The sequence below is a fragment of the Pseudonaja textilis genome, chromosome 2 (genome assembly GCF_049901715.1).
Source record: "Pseudonaja textilis isolate UNSWEBS1 chromosome 2, rPseTex1.2, whole genome shotgun sequence".
Lineage (NCBI taxonomy): Eukaryota > Metazoa > Chordata > Lepidosauria > Squamata > Elapidae > Pseudonaja > Pseudonaja textilis.
Genome location: NC_141991.1, coordinates 245,723,354 through 245,742,425, shown reverse-complemented (window position 1 = coordinate 245,742,425; position 19,072 = coordinate 245,723,354). Strand labels below are relative to the sequence as shown.

Below are 19,072 nucleotides of genomic sequence, written 5' to 3'. Positions count from 1 at the left end.
GAGGGTTTCAGAAGGCCATTGCAGCTGAAAACTGAGCTTGGGAGCCCATTTTTGCTGACAGAGGTCTACGGCTGCCACAGGTGCCCCCGACAGGAGTGACATCGAGCTGGCCACGCCCCTCCCAGCCCTTCCCTCCCCAAGGTCAAGCACAACCCTGATGCAGCCCTCAATGAAATCAAGTTTGACACCCCTGCATTGCACCGCAACTGTCAATATTCTCAACCAAGGGGTAGCTATAAGAGGCACTCAGATTTTGAACTCATTGCATAAACTCAAGCCTTGATTTCAATGGGGTATCACTAGATATATCTACGCCATCTTGTTGTATTTAGGAGAAAGGCCGGCCTTGCTTCTTATGACTCAGTCTTCAGAGTGTTTGCACAAATGTTTAAGAGCAACTGAAGTTGAAACCAAATAAAGCTGATTTGTCGATGGTTCAGTTTTTCCCATTTTATTAAATCTTGGCGTCTTTGTGTTTTTTTTTCTCTCTCCTATCAGGTTGCACATAGGTAAAGGTGTACAATTAGAGTGTAAAGGGGAAGGCGATGTCTGGGTTCGGTGCCTCAGTGATCACGCGGTGTTCGTTCAGAGTTACTACTTAGACCGAGAAGCAGGACGGGCCCCGGGCGATGCGGTTCACAAAATTTATCCTAGTGCCTATATCAAGGTTTGTTAACAAAATAATACTGCATTTTGAAGTTGTAATAACAGGAATAATTTTACTCGTCCAGTTCTGGACTGGCAGTGCTAATCCCTAATTCTTCACAAAGTTTTGTTCTTCTCCATGTTGCTTTTTTAACCTGAAGTTACAAGTCTGCAGCTTATGGTCCCACGCTATGTAGTTGTAGTTGGGCTAAACGTTCTTCATAATCGCATAAATCTGAATTCTTCAGGTGCCAAATATTGCAGCTTGCAAGTGGGGTAGAAGAACGGATGTAGGGAATGGAAGGTGACCTTAAAGCCATTCTTCAGCTAAAATAGCCCAAGGACCCTTCTGGCAAGCAAAGTCCATGGGGGAGCTAGATTCACTTTACAACCATGTTACTAATGTAACAACTGCAGCGATCCACTTAACAACCCTGGCAAGAAAGGTCATAACATGGCTCAAAATTCACATAACAAATGTTTCACTTAGCAACAGAAATTTTGGGCTCAATTTTGGTCGTAAGCCGAGGACTGCCTTTACTTCCATTTGCTCTGGGTCAATTCACTCAGGTTTGCATCTCACTCTTAGCAGCATAAACAGGTGGAGATGTTCCTAGCTGTTCCTCCATCGGCTGCAAGTCTTGGCTTGACAGGTAGCAGAAGCATAGAAATAGCTGCCACTCCAAACAGATTGCCCCCACCCAGTTGGTTTTGGAATGGCTCCTGATTGATTCATAATCATTGTGTTCCTTCTCAGAATATCCAGAATTCATGAATCTAAAAAGACACTTCAGTCTTAAAAGGGACTAGAAAGCACGAAAGCAAAAGATATACTTATCAGTATTGTTTAATTTAAGCTCTGAGATCAGCAGCCCATGTACTGGGTTCTGCGGTTGCCCCCTGATAAACCCTTTAAGGTATTGGGGCTGCTTTCCCCCCCCAGTTTGGTTGGGCTCTTCGAGGTGGCTTCCTCTCTACCATAACGCTGCTTCTTTTTTTAAGGTATTCGACTTACGCCAGTGTCACCGCCAAATGCAACAGCAGGCTGCCACGGCGCAAGCCGCAGCCGCTGCTCAAGCTGCCGCCGTGGCAGGAAACATCCCTGGGCCGGGATCTGTCGGAGGGATTGCTCCAGCGATCAGTAAGTGCTCCGTGAAATCTTTCATCCCTCCATATATTTGGAACTGCTTTCAGTGGAAAAAGGAAAATTGAGAGAAGTGCGTCATGCATTCCCAAAGTCAAGAATGATGCATTTCTGGTAGCTTAAAATACAAACCACATTTTAGTTTCCAAGTATATGCGTAAGTTAGGATTTAAAACTGCTCATCTGTGTTTTTTTCTCCGTTTGCTCAGCACACACTTATCTTTAGGTGTAACAAACTAGGTGCAGATAGTTCTCGACTTGGAACCAGTTGCTTAGTGGCTGTTTGGAGTTTACTTGGGGGCTGCTTGTGACCCAGAGTTCTAACGGTTGTGCCCCCCACATCTAGCACCTTGTGCATGGTCCCAAGACTGCACAAACTGCACCCCATTCAGGGCTATTTCCAGCATCCTGTGGTCACATAACCATTTTTTTGTAAAAGTGGTTTATTTCACCACAACAGAAATGGTTGTAAAATTGGCTGACGCCGCTTTACAACTGTCACAACTTAACGGTTGTAACGGGTAGGCTCCATTACAGTCCTAACTGTAGGGTTACTGTATAACTTCACTCAATTATAATTACGATTAGCCAAACCATGATTTGCAAAGCAACCTCAGACCTTCAATCATAAACTTCTTTTGTCAAGTCAGACCCCGTGCTAATATTTAATCAGCCCACCTTTTACTGGGATACGTAGCTCACATTTTTTTTTTCCTAACAAGATGCTTGAACATTTCAAGATTTTATTTATTTAAATGTATCGCTAGCCCAATTCTAATGGCTTTCATTTTCTTTCTGATGCTGGGATATATAGCATACACACACACACACACACACACACACGTACGTGTGTGCACACATAATTTTTAAACAAAATACTTGAAAATGTTGCGGTCTTGTTTCTTTATTTGAATTCATTAGTTGCCAAACGCCAATCAGCTCTGTTTTCTTCCTGTTTCTAAGTGACAACCTGAGCAAACCCAAAGTGGATGGAGGGGAGAAAGGCCGCCTTCTAAAATTGGGTTGATACCAGCACATGACTTTTGACAAAAGGTGTTGCTCGGGGGAATGTTTAACCTCCCTGTCCCTGCCTTAGGTTTGTCGGCAGCTGCTGGAATCGGCGTGGACGACCTTCGGCGTTTGTGCATCCTGAGGATGAGCTTTGTGAAAGGATGGGGACCCGACTACCCACGCCAGAGCATCAAAGAGACTCCATGCTGGATCGAAATCCATCTACATCGCGCCCTCCAGCTGCTCGATGAAGTTCTCCACACCATGCCGATCGCAGATCCCCAGCCCTTAGACTGATACCGCACAGCTGTGAGCCACGACGGAGCGAGGAGGGTGGATTGTAAAAAATACCATTTTGTTTATTACGGGGAAGATATATTTTACTTCCATTCTGCTTAATCTCTTAACCAGGTTTTAAAGAGAAAATGTCTTTGCCACCTTGCTCTCAGCAGAAAGAAGCTGAACTTGTAACTCCAGATAGTTCACACCTTCAGACCTTCAGTGGGCTACTTGTGGAAAGCTGTCACCAGCCAGAAATTTTGTAAATGGTGATCGGGCGGGCGTCACTGCTGCGTCTTTTTCTTGGACATCTCATTGATTCACGCGAGCTTCTTCTCAGAATTAGCAGGGAGCTCACGCTGAACGATCCTATGCATTTCAGGGAGCCTGGAAGGTGGGGGGCGGTGTCCCTCACTTATGCAGTCACCCAACTTGTCCTTGCATGAGTCCAGCCCAAATAAGCAAAATCATGTTGATTATTCTAAAGGGAGGATTCAGATGCTCTGCTGTCCTGGGCACTGGGGCATGTCTCATCAGGAGTTTTTTATGTAAAATTTTTATGTATTGCCTATTATTTTAAAAATGCACTAAAACTGGGATGGGCTTCAGAGCTGGTATCCATTTTAAATGCAACGTGAAGCAAACCAATAAAATTTCTGCTAAATTCAGTAGCGAAACATCTGCATTTATTCTACATTCCCAACTGATTTTAACTTTTACCAGCACAGAACTTCTTAAATACACTTGAGCAATTAATTGGGATAGCGTGAATCTGCTTACTGAACTTGGCATGCCATCTCAGACTTCTTAAAATCATGTTTATGGTTGTAACCGCTGAAAATCCAGATTTTATATTTTTCAAAATTTCTACTCAGGGCAAGCTGGCAAACTTGTTTTTATACTTCTCGGTTATTTTAAGCTGTTTATCTCATCAACGATCTTATCTATTTGCATTGACTTTGTATAGAGAATTTCAAGTAGAAGTTGCAAATGTAATGGCTGTATGACAGATGCATTATGCTTCTCTAGTTAATAAAACTGTTAGAAAACTCTCCGCACTGATAAAAAAAGTGATGTATTTCAGCTGTGTGCCACCTTTTGAATCCAGAGCTCGGAATCGGTTTGCCTTTGGGAATTGAAACAAACCATAGTGAGTGTTTCTTGCAGCGTCTGTTTTTGGATGTTGGATTTACGGATGCTGCACATTTCTGCCATATCGTCTTCTCTTAAGTAGCCCTCGACGTACAGCCTTCCGTTTAGCGACCATTTGAAGTTACAACAGTACTGGAATAAACGACTGAGCCCTCAGATTTTGCAGCATCCCTAAGGTCAATATTTGGACACTTGGCCACTGGCTGATATTTATGACAATTGCAATGTCCAGGAGTCCTGTGATTGACATTTGAGGCCCTCTCAGTCGGCTTCAGGCAAAGCCAGCGGGGAAAGCAAGATTCACTTCACGCGCACACACGATTCACATATCGACCGCGGTATTTTCTTTAACAACCATGGCAAAAAGTTTGTAAAATTAGGTGTGACTCAGTCGCCACCTCGATTATTCTGATCCCAAACTGGTCGTAAATCGAGGACTTATCAGTAGCCCCAAGAGAACACCATGTAGTGTGGCTTTCTCCCAGCCAAGAGGTGGGGGGGGCAGGATATTAGATATGATCCGAAAGAAGAGTCATAATCACCTGCCTTACCTGATTATTGATCTTGGACTCTCCTACCTGCTGTATGGCTCTCCTTCACTCACCTGACTCTGTCTTGCTTTACCTTTTTGAGAAACTTGGAACAATTCAGAACCTTGTTGTAAATTGCAACATTTAATCAGGTAAGGAACCAAAAGAGGGCCAATTCTTTTTCATGTTAAAAAAAGACATGGGAAATTTTGACAGCTTCCATATTGAAAGAGCCCCAGCTGTGGCATAAAGACATTTGTTATTCAAGAACCAGAGAGTAGTTTTCTTCAGAGCTGTCATTCATATGCAAATGTATGCAGTTGTGATTGAACAGTCAATTAAAACTCATACAATTAATCAATAAAAGGTGTGTTTAATTAGGAGGCAGCCCTAATGGAAGTTAATGCAGCATACCTTGCATTCATAATGTCTAAAGTGCTGTAGTCCCCCAGCCCCGACTGCACATAGCATGAAGTATGGCTTTGCTTAGGGAAGCCTTTTGTCTTAACATATCAGTGCTTTTTTCAAGGAGAGAGTGCAGAATGATTAGACAATCCCAGATAAACCTTCAGAATTCACACTAGATAGGAATCACCCCACTGAACGTGGTGCTCGATCTGCTCTGCAGCCTTTCCAGAACTCACATCATTCCAAGTTCCAAGCCCTACTTGAAACTTAGATGTGGTTTTTCCTGATGGTGGAACAGGAGTGTCTGCATCAGAGGTTATAGAGGTTGCAAGGTGTGAATAGTCTTTTTTTTCCCCTCCTCCATTGCAACACTTGGTTGTATGGGCAGAGGGTACAACGTTGATATTAAATTCTTTCTTGCTAGTAGTGTTTTCAGTTACTTAGCATTCCGGGGGGGTGTTTTGGGTTTGCAACTTTGAGCGTTTGTATTTTAAACAATTTCTTCTTTTATTCAAAATTCCCTGCTTAAGAAGGACTCAGAATTAATTGCTTTGGAAAATAGTGTATGCCAGGGGAGTCCAACTTGGCAGCTGTAAGATCTGTGGACTTTAACTCCCAGAATTCCCCAGCCAGCCGAGTCTAAAAATTGCCAAGGCTGGACACTCCTGGTGTATCCTCTACAAAAAGAGTAGAGCTCCTGGGGCCAAGTCTTCGGAGTTTTGGGAGCTCCTTTGACAATTACAGGTAGTCCTTGAGTTACGATGAGTCACTTAGCGACTGGTTGAAGTTGTGTCAGATCTCCCCAAGGCATTTACGACTCGGTTCCGATGGCTGCTCTCTCCCTTAGTCACATGACTGCGTGTCAGACACTTTAACAGCCAGCCCACATTTACAGAGTTCACAGTGTCCTGCAGTCACATGCTGCATTTTATGACGTTTTCCCCCAAAACCTGCCATTTGTTTCTGGTTTTCAGCAAAAGTAGCCCACAGCAAACCATTGGTCTGTTTAACAGCCTAAGCGTTGGCTTTATAAATCAAGAATGACCACTGCAAAAAAGGTTGTAAAATAAGGTCAGTCAAATGAGTGACCCATAAGCCTCATGACTTACAGCTGGCTTCATTACAGTCATAAGTCAAGGACTATCCGCATTGCTGAAAATTGGACAATTGGAAAAATCTCTCATTTTGTAATGTAATATGGTGGTACAGTCCTGAGAACATGCAGAAGAAACTAGCTCAACCTTTTTTGCATCACTGCCTTGCTTTAAAGTTTCCCAAAATAGGTTAAGTTCGAACAATTACCTATTCTTAGGTTATACATTAAGGAAATGACACTGCATTTTTGGCCTATTTTGTAGAAGGCGTTCAAGGCATATTGCACTTGGTCAAGCCATCTTGAGAATCTTGATGAAAACCCCTCTCCTCTCTCTCTCTCTGTTGGGTGTTCTTGGGTTGGTGGCTCTGTTTGAAGATGAAACTTGTTTTAAAATAATGTCATCTATATCTTGATAAATGCACTGCATCCTTGTAGCTTTTTGTGCACAAGGAGCCAAACTTGTAGTGTTTCTGAACAGAGCCTAGTCTGTACCCTTCTGTTCTCCTAAACAGGGGTGTCAAATTCAAGGCTCGCGGGCCAGATCCAGCCCATGGGTTGCTTAAGTCTGGTCCATGAGGCCGCCCTGGAAATAGTGAAGGACCAGTCCGCGATGCTGGCTCTCCCGAGCTCCATTTTTGCTGGCAGAGGGCTGCAGCCCCACCTGGGCACTACAGGTGCACCTGAAATGAGTGATGTTGAGCTGGCCACACACACACACACACCCCTGGCCACACCCCTCCTCCCCCGAGGTCATACACAATGCTGATGCATCCCTCAATGAAATCGAGTTTGACACCCCTTGTCCTAGAACAAAATCACTTCTGTTCATCAAGCCCCCTCATTGGATGTCTGGGACTGCCTCAAACCAGAGAAGTTATTATTATTTTTTCAGATGTGGGACCTTCCCCTCCATCCTAGTTTTTAAGAAGTCCAACAAAAGATAGTTATTTCATTGGGTCACGAGGACTAGAATGCTGTGGTTTTGTCCCTTCTAGTAGCGGAAGGGTTTAGGGTTTTTGTGTGTGTGTTCTTGAGGCAGAGAATGGCTCATCCTTCGATAGATAAGTTGCACAATATTGCTTTGTTTCTTATGTATTATTTGGAATCCAATTCAAGGGATGTTGGGATGTATGTTTGTGATTGGAGCATCCTGTAAGCCCAATGAAATAAAATTAAACTTAAAAACAAAAAAGTTTGAATTCTCACTAAGCTTTTGAAAACCCTCACAACTTTAGGGCGGCAGCCACTAGATGTCCTCACCGTTCTATCTTTGGGTGAAAACATCTCATAAAATATGCCTGATTCATCCTCTGCTTTAATTCGGCAATAATCCATTTGACCGATCAGAGAACATTAATGAACTGTGAACTTGGGCATTTGTCCATCTGAATTATGGCCTCTCAGCTGTAGGCTGACACTAACCTGTCACAGCTAGGCAAACATATATCACCAAGTTGAACCGTTTTTAAAAAAACAAACATTAAAGGGTAATTTCTAAATCGAACCAGAAGTTAAAAGCACAGCCGTATCAAATTTAACATTGCAAGTTGAACTTAATGGTTGTTTTTTTTTTTTGCTGGAGTTTTACATGCTGCCTTAGTGGCAGCCCAAGAATAGTATTTATGCAATCAGGATATCCATTAAGCGTTCTTTGGATGGTACCATTTCATGCTGCTCCTGCTGTGGAAGATGGAGCTTGCGTGTTTAAATATATACCAGGTGTAAAGGATTCGGCATCCTTATATTGCTTTCGGCTTCCATCGCATTGCCACATCAGTTCCGTAGTGTTAGGATTCTTCTGAATGTGTCTATCCAGACCCTGGAAGTGGGGTCCGTGACAATCCTCTGCGGCCATCTCACCATGGCCAATTCGCCACAGCCAACTTGCTACGGGACGAGAATGACACTAATATCAAAGAAATGGCGTAGTAGAATAATTTTTTAAAAAAAGATGCAAAAGGAAAGACGAAATGAAAAGTGAACGACAAACATTAAAATAATTTTGAATTTTATTTGAAATCATGAAATGGAATGGTTAATTTGTCCTGCAGTGAATTGTCCCTTGTCGAGTGGCCTGTGGAAAGTTGTCTTCATGGTTAGCAGGCCATGGAGAGTTGGCGGGATGAATTATCCCATTCTGCTGGAAATGCACTTTTCTCTGTAAGTGTTCCTGTCTTCTGGAATGAGATTTGAAGGATCCACTTCCCTACCAGTGTTTCCATAGGCCTTGAAATTCCATAGGCAATTCACCCAGGCCTTTGGCGGGATTCACTGAAGCCACCTTTTGGATTATCCACATTGTTTTCCTTCATTCCCATCTGGTTTTGTCACCCTGCTATTTCTACCCTTTTCTTCTCTTTACTGTCTTTTTGTTAGCATTTTAAGGTTGTATAAATTGTCCAGTGTCACTGGGAATCGGGCAGCAACTTCATTTAATAAAATTATATCAATAACAATGAAGTCACAGCTGCTAGTTCTTTTGCTGGTGTTGCAGCTTCGACAAAAAATATATATATATTCTTGGCATACATTCATACACATCGTTCTTTAACTGCTTTGCACAGCCCTAATTAATTACTCAGAAACATGCATGATTTACAGTGATTTGGTGGACTTTGGACAAGTGGGCAGAAAAGGTAAAATTAAGCAGAAATACGGGTAGGCCTCAACTTACAACAGTTCATTTAGTGACCATCTGAAGTTACAGTGTCATTGAAAAAGGTGACCATTTATGACCCTTTTTCACACTTATGACCTCATGTGCACGTGACCAATAATTAATTGAATGCTTAGTAACTCATTCATATTTATTACGGTAGCAGTATTCCCAGATCCTTTTGCGACGTTCTGACAAGCAAAGTGAATGGGGAAGCCAGATTCACTTAACCACTGTGTTACTAACTTAACAACTGCAATTTAACAACTTAACAGTGGCAAGAAAGCTCTTAAAAAGGGGCGGTGGAATTCACTTAACGCGTGTCTCATTTAGCAACAGAAATTTTGGGCTCAATTGGGATGTAAGTCAAGGACTACCTGTAATTGCAAAGATCAAAAAATGCACAGGTCTAGAATCGCTGACGTGCAGCTGGGCAAAAGCCCAGGAGAAATAGACCTTGAAGTTATAGCTGATCACACACTAAAAATTTATCCGAATATGACCACGGAGTCCAGAAAGGCAGATGCTCCAATTGGCTACTCCATCTGCAGGGAAACATGTTTTTAAACCATGGATAATAAGCTGAGCTGCCACTTTCAGCATCCCTGAAAAATGCAGCCACTGGGGAAGAAGATTTGATATTGGAATTAATTATCCAAAGTATTTTGGACACACTTTCCCCAAATTTAAGTTTGAGTGGATGGTGGAGGGTCATCTCCTGAGTAAGATTCCTGGCTGAGGAACTCTGGGAGTTGAAGTCCATAAATCCTAAAGTTGCCAAGGTTGGAGACCCCTGTTTTAATGGACTCTCCTTTTAATGGCTGAGGAAGAGGAGAGGAGCTAGAAGTTTCTAGAAGTTTTCCTGAGGGTGATTCTTGCTTTGTCCAGTATCCAACGACATCCATGGACATCGACTCTTTCCATGGACAGCCCACTCATAAACAGCAGCCACCCATGTATACCAAACCACCAAAACAACAGAAATGCTTGGATGTTGCAATGTACCCTTAACTTGTGGATCCTTTTATTTGTAGTACAGGTGAGTCATTGGTGAAACTCCCCCTGGGGTGCTTGGAGGACTTTGTCCATCACGTAAACCTTTCTGGATCAGCAGTTGCCACACCCTGCAAAATATCTCCTCAGCTGTCTTAGGCCAATTCATTTCCAGCCCTGCTTTAAGTTCCCAACGGGACAGGCACTTAAAATGTCACCGTTTTAAAGATTTTTGATGTGAGGATAACTTAGAAGCACATATATTTATGGTGAAAGGGAGAGAAAGCTGGGATTAAATTATCTTGCCACGCATCCCACAAGGAGGAGGTAGAAAATTTGAAGAGAGAGAGAGAGAAAGAGAGAGAGAGATGGCTGCCAGGGTGGTGTGGTTTTGAATATTTGTTAAAATTGCACAATTCAGTATCTTGTCTATAGTTGAAGAATCCTGCAGTTTTCTCTATCCATCTCTTGGTTTAATGAAGAAGAGAATTTTATTGATTCTCGGAAATGGGGGAAAGGAGCGGATAACTATTCTTGGACTTCTTGTGGGGGGGTCTCTACTGGGGTGTCTTGGACAGTGGTGGTATTCTACTGGTTTAGCCCGGTTCAACTGAACCGGTAGCTCCGAGGATCGTCTATGAGCAAACCGGTTCACTTCAGTGATCAGCTGCTGGGCCCTCCCACCCGCCCTGGCTCTATATCGACTGTGATGACCCAGGGCGTGGCACAAAAGCAACAAAGGCACAAAAGTAGGTAAAGTCCCTTGAATTCCTCCCAACTTGGTCCCCAATATCCAGTTATCATTGGCTGGAGAAAAAACTCTCCTAAGAACAGTTTTTAAAGGGAAGAAATTCAGTCCGACTCAAAGTACATCTAAATTATAAATAAAAACCAACACAAACCACACTGCAGCAATTAACGAGACAGGGCAAGATAAGGAATTGCAGACTTCCCAAAGATAATGAAACACACACAGGAGGACATCAGAACCCAAATAAGACTTGATAAATGAACATAATGCACGCTTTGCTTCTAGCAAGGTGCTATGCGCAAACACCCTTTATATCCTGTTTTCCCAGCTGCAGCTAATGAAGGGAATCAGGGCTCTTTTCTCCCCCGTAACCCACGTTGCTCCCTTATCCATTCCTCCCTGCATGCCCTAGGATGAAGAGGGGATGGTCCTGGGTCTTCCTCTGAATGCTCAGCCGGACTGTGCCCTTCCTCAGTTTCCTTCCCAGCCACCGGAGCCACACTCCCACTCCGTGTCAGCTATTCGACCTCCCCCTCGGAATCAGATTCCAACGGGGGCATGACAACCAACCTTTATTTCCTGCTTTTCAACCTCAACTGCTTTGCGCGGTACAGCCAATTGCCATGCATCAGCTGTTTTACACACAGGGCTCCCAGCAGAAGGCGAGTTGCAAACACGCTCACACCAAAACAGTAGGAAAAAGTTTTGAAACCCACCACTGGTCCCATGGAAAGACATCAGGAGGGAATGCCTGTTTGGGGACAAGAATGGAAGAGGTTGGGGAAAGTTTGATAAGTCAGAGCCTTGCAAGTAATATACCATTGTAATAGACTCAGAAAATACAGAGTTCCTTGATATTAATCAGTTGTGGGTGCTGCATCACTGGAGGATTTTAAGAAGAGATCGGACAGCCATTTGTCTGGAAGGGTATAAAGCTTCCTGCCTGAGTAGGAGGGGTTGGACTAGAAGACCTCCAAGGTCCTTTCCAACCGTTCTGTCAAAAACACCGAAAACAACACATCTCACTGCCAATTTCAACAAGAAAGCTTAAAAAAAAGAAAGAATAAACCCTACCAAGAGAAATAAACCCAACATTTTTAAAAGCACCCTGACAATAAAATAAGAGAAACTGAAATCTTGTTTTCAGGTAAAGAAAACCGCTTAAAATTGGATGGCAATTTTGGCATCTGCGTTAATAACGCATACGGACATTTCTGTGTGCAAACCCCTGACTTTATAAGAGCAGTTACAAGTTGATGATGCCAGTGGTGGGATTCAAAGTTTTTTACTACCAGTTCTGTGGGTGTGGCTTGGTGGGTGTGGCAGGGGAAGGTTACTGCAAAATCCGATTCCCTCCCCACCCCACTAACCTGCTTTCCAGCTCTGTTCTCCTGTGCAGGGCAACCAAAGAAGACCCAGCCGATCAGCTGGGATTCGGGAGGCAGAGAATATAGATGGCGGTGGGGCCAGTCAGAGGTGGTGTTTGCTGGTTTTCTGAACTACTTAAAATTTCTGCTCCCGATTCTCCAAAATGGATCAGAACCTGCTGAATGCCACCTCTGGATCATGCCTAACACAACGCACCTTCTGAAGAACTTACTTCAGCCGGCAACCACTGAAGAACTGTTGATGCCTTTAGTTCTCATTTGGCCTTTTATTTATTGGATGGAGGTCCTGTGTTTCCTTCAGGAGTTCAAAGCAATATGTGTGACACCCCCTCTCCCTCCCACCTCACAACTACAACATTGAGGTGTCCGTTGAGTTGCAAGAGAGCCTGACTGGAACCGAGGCACACAATGGAGCTTGAAGCTAGATGGGAACATGGCCCCCTGGAATCAGTGCTACCCAATCCTACACTTCAGGCAGGATCTTCTTCTATTTGGATCACTGGAATACAAATTATGCATCTGTCATGCCCCTGGTGGAGACTGACTCTGAGCAGTCAGAGGAGGACCCAGGCCCATCCCCTATCCATCCTAGGGCACGCAGGGAGGTGAGGATCAGGGTAAAACATGGTCTACTTGGGAGGCGAGGGCCATGATCCTCTTCATGGGTTGCAAGTGTGAGATCTGCATAAGAGTTTGGATCTGCATGCTAACAAGACGCTGGAGACAATTTAGTGTTTTATTCCTAAAGAAGGTTTATCTTGGTTGGCGTTCTTCCAACGGACTGTACCTGGTTATCCTCATGAAGTTGGCAATTATCTATCCTGGTCTGTCGTGGAACTTTATTCAGTACAGTTTGTTTTTGGTTTTTGCTTCATTATTGGCTCTTTGAATGTGAACTGTGTTTTTTTCCTTTGAAATGTTATTTTGAAAATAGTTTACTCTTCCACTGTGAACAATTAAACAGTGAGGCCAAATTGAAGGCATTAAAGGACTTTAATTTTCGTTTTGGTTTTTGTTATATTTCTGATATATTCTGGGTCATCACAGCATCTATTTGACTCTTACTTTTAGACTCACTGCATTTCAGACTGAATATGTAAATCATCACTTTCAGAACTCCTAGACAGCACTGCCACTGAAGTCCCAAGTGCAAACATTTTCTATATGTAGGTGTGAAACTCCATAAAGGAGTTTCCTAAATGTGATAGTAAATAAGTAAGTGAGTGAGTGAGTGAGGTAGTGATGAGTACAAGCTGTTTTAGGAATATTCTTTCTAAATGTGATAGTAAGTAAGTAAGTAAGTAATAAGTGAGTGAGTGAGTGAGTACAAGATGTTTTAGGAATGTTCTTCCTAAATGTGATAGTAAGTAAGTAAGTAAGTAATAAGTGAGTGAGTGAGTGAGTGAGTGAGTACAAGATGTTTTAGGAATATTCTTCTTAAATGTGATAGTAAGTAAGTAAGTAAGTAAGTAATAAGTGAGTGAGTGAGTGAGTACAAGATGTTTTAGGAATATTCTTCTTAAATGTGATAGTAAGTAAGTAATAAGTGAGTGAGTGAGTGAGTGAGTGAGTACAAGATGTTTTAGGAATATTCTTCTTAAATGTGATAGTAAGTAAGTAATAAGTGAGTGAGTGAGTGAGTACAAGCTGTTTTAGGAATATTCTTCCTAAATGTGATAGTAAGTAAGTAATAAGTGAGTGAGTGAGGGAGTGAGTACAAGATGTTTTAGGAATATTCTTCTTAAATTTGATAGCAAGTAAAGTGAGTGAGTAAGTGAATAAGTACAAGCTGTTTTAGGAATATTCTTCCTAAATGTGATAGTAAGTGAGTGAGTGAGTGAGTAAGTGCAAGTTGTTTTAGGAATATTCTTCCTAAATATGATAGTAAGTAAGTAAATAAAATAAAAAGTGAGTGAGTGAGTGAGTACAAGCTGTTTTAGGAATATTCTTCAGCATCTCAGAAGAATGGAGAAGGACATTTTTCCAAGAGGCAACTGGACTTTCTTGGTTTTTGCCTTCGAAAACATTTCGTTCTTTATTTAAAACTGAAGAAACTTCTTGGATGAGAAGTGAAATGTTTTCAAGGGGAAAAAAAACCAAGCAAGTCCAGTTGCCTTTTGGAAAAAGCACCTCTGGGACACTCATGACCTGGATGACTGAGAATTTCCGTAGACATTTTTGGTTTTTACAAAACTCTTGGGACGGATCGAGGCTCAGTAATTTAATCTGTACATTTTAGAATTTCTTAATCACATTCCTTTGCTTGGTTTCTCCTACTCTTTTCTGGGCAGGCACAGCGAACGATCTGCCTCAATGGCATATACGGGCCATAACATTTCTGCAATCTCTCTCTTTTTTAATTGATCTCCCCTTAATTCCCTTCTTTAAGGCAGTTAATTCCCATATTCCTCACCTCTTTCCTGCTTCTGAAGTAATAACCTTTGTTATTACTGCCATTAAGCTCCTTAAAATCCTTTTCTGCTTAAATTCCTTGTGTCAATGAATGTTCCTTTTTAAAAAATCCATTTTCTAATAATTTCCTTGACATTATTCGTGACTCATCATATTGACCTTAAGGTGATGATTCTTTTTTTTTTTCTTTTTTGATTTGGACTAAGCATTATTGCTGAGCTTGCATTGTTGAGGTTTTGAATAATCCTTCTTGGAAAAAATTGACTGTTTTCTTTCCCTTTAACTTCATTCCTATCAGTCTCCTAATTTGTAAAACAATAGTCATTCTTTTAAAGGCAAGACAGATCAAAAGTTCCTCTAAGTCATTTTCTACAGACAGTTCTGTGAAATATTTGAATTTTTTCTTTTTTTTCTTTTTTTAAAGCCTATTTTGCCACTGAGCTTTGTCAAAGATTTATGGGGCTCCTGCCAATACATGGAAGAGTTTGAGTTAATGAACAATATTGAACTTTGGTGCTTGTTTTACCTCATAAACAAAGCCTTCAACTCAGTGTATTGGGCTACTGAGGTAAAATAATTCTGTCCAGTTCACTTAAAGCAGAATTCTCTAAACATAGCCACTTTAAGATTTGTGGACTTGAACTCTCAGAATCCCTCAGCCAGAATGGTTGAGGGAGTCTGGGAGTTGAAATCCACAAGTCTTAAATTGGCCCAAGTTTAGAGAACTCTGATTCAAAGCAATAAATAGAGTGAGTGAGGTATTTCATTAACTTGTTGGCCAATTTGGGACAGTTGTGTTTTTTATGAATCTCATGAGCTTTACCACCCCACCCCACCATCACAAAACATTTCCATTATACAAATTCTCAGGGAAAAGTAGCATCCTTCCACGGGAGCTTATCACTGGACTCGGCTGTTTGGAAAATCTTCAACCTTCTCTTTTTAGAGGAAGGTCATTGAAAATGTTTGAGGCCTACAGCTCTAAAGGAAGAAACGGATCATCTGGACACAGGGCAGTCAGAGTTCAGATTGGGGAATGCATTGAGTGGGGTAGTGCATCAATCCTGGCCCCTGATTTTTCAGTGGCTTTCAATTCCATCAGTACCATGGTATCTTTCTTCTTCTTCTGAGGGCAAGCTATTCCATTGGTTGATTGTTCTCACTGTCAGAAAGTTTCTCCTTATTTCTAGGTTGAATCTCTCCTTGTTCAGTTCCCATCCATTATTCCTTGTCTGGACTTCTGGTGCTTTGAAAAATATATTGACCCCCTCCTCTCTGTGGCAGCCCCTCAAATATTGGGAACACTGCTATCATGTCTCCCCTGGTCCTTCTCTTCACTAGACTAGCCAAGCCAAGTTCCTGTAACGGTTCTTCATATGTTTTAGTCTCAGTCCCCTAATCATCCTGGTTGCTCTTCTCTGTATGTTTTCTAGAGCCTCAACATCTTGTTTATAGTGTGGTGATCAAAACTGGATGCAGTACTCTCGGCATGGTCTTACTAAGGCTTTATAGAGGGGTATTAGTACCTCCCTTGATCTAGATTGTATCCCTCTGTTAATGCAAGTTGGGATTGCATTCGCTTTTTTGGCTACTGCTGCACACTGCTGGCTCATTCATCTGGACCGGTTATCACAGATGCAAAACTCAAGGCTCGCAGGCCGAATCTGATCTGCAGTGCCTGCCTGGAAAAAGCAAAGGACCGGCCCAGGGTGACTCTGCCAGTGAAAATGGACCTCGGGGGGCTGCCGGGCTCCCCTGAGCTCCATTTTCACTGGCATAGGGCTATCAAAATAAACTAAAACCAAAACAAAAGAAGAATGTTTTCCCTTTTGCATTTGAGCATGCAAGAAGGGACGGGAATGGAGAAGGGGAAAGAGGAAAGAAAAAAAAGAAAGATGGGAAGACAGCAAGGAAGGAAAAAGAAGGCGAAAGAAAGAGGGGAAGGAAGAAGAAAGAATGAAGAGGGAAGGAAAAAGAAGAAAAAGAAGGAAAGGAGGCAGGGTGGGTGGGAGAAAAGAAGGAAGGAAGATTATGGAGTGAGGGAGGGTCTCAGGGAAGGCCTGCCTTAGCAGTTGGCCACCACAGGTGCCCCCAAGACAACTCCTGTGTCATTCCCACCATGGCCACACCCATCCCCATCCACACCCATCCCCCAGCCCTCCGAGGTCAATCATCCTGGTCATGGTTACCAGTTGTCAATTGGGACCCACTGTTGACCATTATTCACATCTTAAGACACTTACCAATAGGACTACTGCAATGCACTATACATAGGGCTGTCCTTGAAGAGCATTTAAAAAGCACTGTTCTTCAGCTTTGGCCTCCAAGGCTGGTTGCACTTGATGTTGGTACAGAAGGAAAAGTCCTGCCCTAAACCTTTCCTATGGCTTGACTCTTTCTCCATTCCTACTTGACTTGACTTCAGTGTGAATCTGCTGAGGGTTGGGGTGTCAGCCTCAGGTTAAAGATCAGTGTGCTGACGATATCAGTTGTGCAACTTGGTCTTGGGCCAACCAAGTGATGCTACTGAGATACTTTCTCAGAATGACTGGAGGCTGTGGGTTGGATGAGGAAGAACTGGCATTGCTCAGTGGGTCTTAGGTCCCCTGGATCAAGTGACTTTCCGTCATTCACCCTGACTGGGTTACACTGCCCTGGTGTTGGTGTGCAGTCTGAGGTTTCTGCTGCTTACAGCTCCTGCTTGAAGAGCAGGTGGCAGCCGGGTTCTTGACATAAAAAACGGGAGAGGTACAGCACAATTAGACTAGCGGGGTTCTCTGATTGTACCCAATCACAGTAAAGGTAGTTTTCATCTTTAAGGAGAAATTTCCTGACAGTTAGAACAATTAATTGTTCGGTTTCCATTCATTATTCCTTGTCTGGTCTTCAGGTGCTTTGGAAAATAGGTTGACCCCTTCCTCTCTGTGGCAGCCCCTCAAATATTGGAAGACTGCTATCCTGTCTCCCCTGGTCCTTCTCTTCACTAGACTTGCCATGCCCAGTTCCTACAACAGTTCGTTGTATGTTTTAGCTTCCAGTCCCCTAATCATCCTGGTTGCTCTTCTCTGTACTTTTTCTAGAGTTTCAACATCTTTTTTATAATGTGGTGAACAAAACTGGATGCAGTACTCTAGGTGTGGTCTTACTAAGGCTTTAGAGTGGCATTAGTACCTCCCTTGATCTCGATTGTATCTCTCTGTTAATGCAACTTAGGATTGCATTAGCTTTTTTGGCTGCTGCTGCACACTGCTGGCTCCTATTTAGCTGGTTGTCCACTAAGACTCCAAGATCCCTCTCAGTTATTGCTATTGAGCCTGGTTTCTCCCCGTCCTGTAAGTGTACTTTTGGTTTTTCTTGCCTGTGTAGGACTTTACTTTTCTCTACATTGAATTTCATTTTGTTAGATATGGCCCAGTGTTCTAGTCTGTCAAGTTCCATCTGGATCTTGAGCCTATCTTCTTGGGTGGTAGCTATTCCTGCCAGCTTAGTATCATCTGCAAATTTGGTAAGTTCCCCTTCTATTCCCTCATTTGTCGTTAATGAAGATATTGAAGAGTACTGGGCCTAAGACGGAACCTTGTAGCACCCCTTTGCTTACTTCCCTCCATGTAGACTTAAACCCATTAAGGACTACTTGTTGAGTACGGTTTGTCAGCCGATTGTGCGTCTGTGTAGTGATGGTGCTATCTATTCCACTTTTTTCTAGCTTACTAAGAAATAGGTTGTGGTCTATTTTGTCAAATGCCTTGCTGAAATCTATATGTATTATGTCTACAGTATTTTGCTGGTCTACTAATTTAGTCACTATGTTGAAAAATGAAATAAGATTGGTCTGGCATGATCTGTTCTTAACAAACCTGTTCTATTCCTATTCCTTTTCTATTCTATTCCATTCCTATTCTAAATTATCTTTGTTATCTGGTCTACCAGGTGGGGATATGCACCATTGCTCAATTAGGACACACTACTGACCATCACTCATCTTAGTCACTTCCCAATTGGACTACTACAATGTAGTCTACGTGGGGTGGCCCTTGAAGACCATTTGAAAGATTCAGCCGATTCACAATTCATAGGCACCTACAGTATGGTCACACCATAGTATGCCCAAGATATCTCCGTGAATTGCACTGGTTTCCAGTAGCTTCTGAGAGCTAGTCATGATAGTGGTTGTCACCTAGGGATCTACATGACTGGGAACTAAGTCGCACCACTTTGAAAAAGTTACTTTGGGACAACCATGACCTGGATGATTGAGAATCTCCATAGACATATTCCCTATAATCTTTTTCTCCCTCTACTTTGCCTGTAACGTTAGCCTTCTACCATCAAATATTCTTAAATTGCTATAATTTAGTTTTTCTTTCATCCAGATAGAATGAAGCTATTCTTGTAGTCCCACTCCACTGTTCACCAGCAAAAAGTTCTTATGTTTATCTTTTAGGTTTCTGTTTTGTCTCTTTACTTTATTTGCCTTTAAATTTAGATTCTCTGATTTAGATTTTATTTGCCTTTAAATTTAGATTCTCTATGAGCCACGGTGGTTAGAATGCAGTACTGCAGGCTACTTCTGCTGACTGCCGGCTGACTGCAATTTGGCAATTCGT

The 19,072-nt window shown here is 42.4% G+C and overlaps 1 protein-coding gene across 4 annotated transcripts in view; it reads left to right on the top strand.

Annotated features, from left to right (window-relative positions):
* Positions 1-5,592, top strand: part of SMAD4 (SMAD family member 4) — a 30,224-nt gene extending 24,632 nt beyond the window's left edge. For 3 of the 4 annotated variants that reach the window (XM_026715012.2, XM_026715019.2, XM_087927494.1), the window contains 3 exons: positions 499-667; positions 1,648-1,786; positions 2,886-3,664. In XM_026715012.2, coding sequence (XP_026570797.1) covers positions 499-667; positions 1,648-1,786; positions 2,886-3,097 — 520 coding nt within the window. In that variant the 3' untranslated portion in view covers positions 3,098-3,664. Of the gene's footprint in view, positions 1-498; positions 668-1,647; positions 1,787-2,885 lie in introns of all 4 variants that reach the window. The other variant, XM_026715006.2, reaches the window with a different exon arrangement.
* The last annotated feature ends 13,480 nt before the right edge of the window (positions 5,593-19,072 follow it).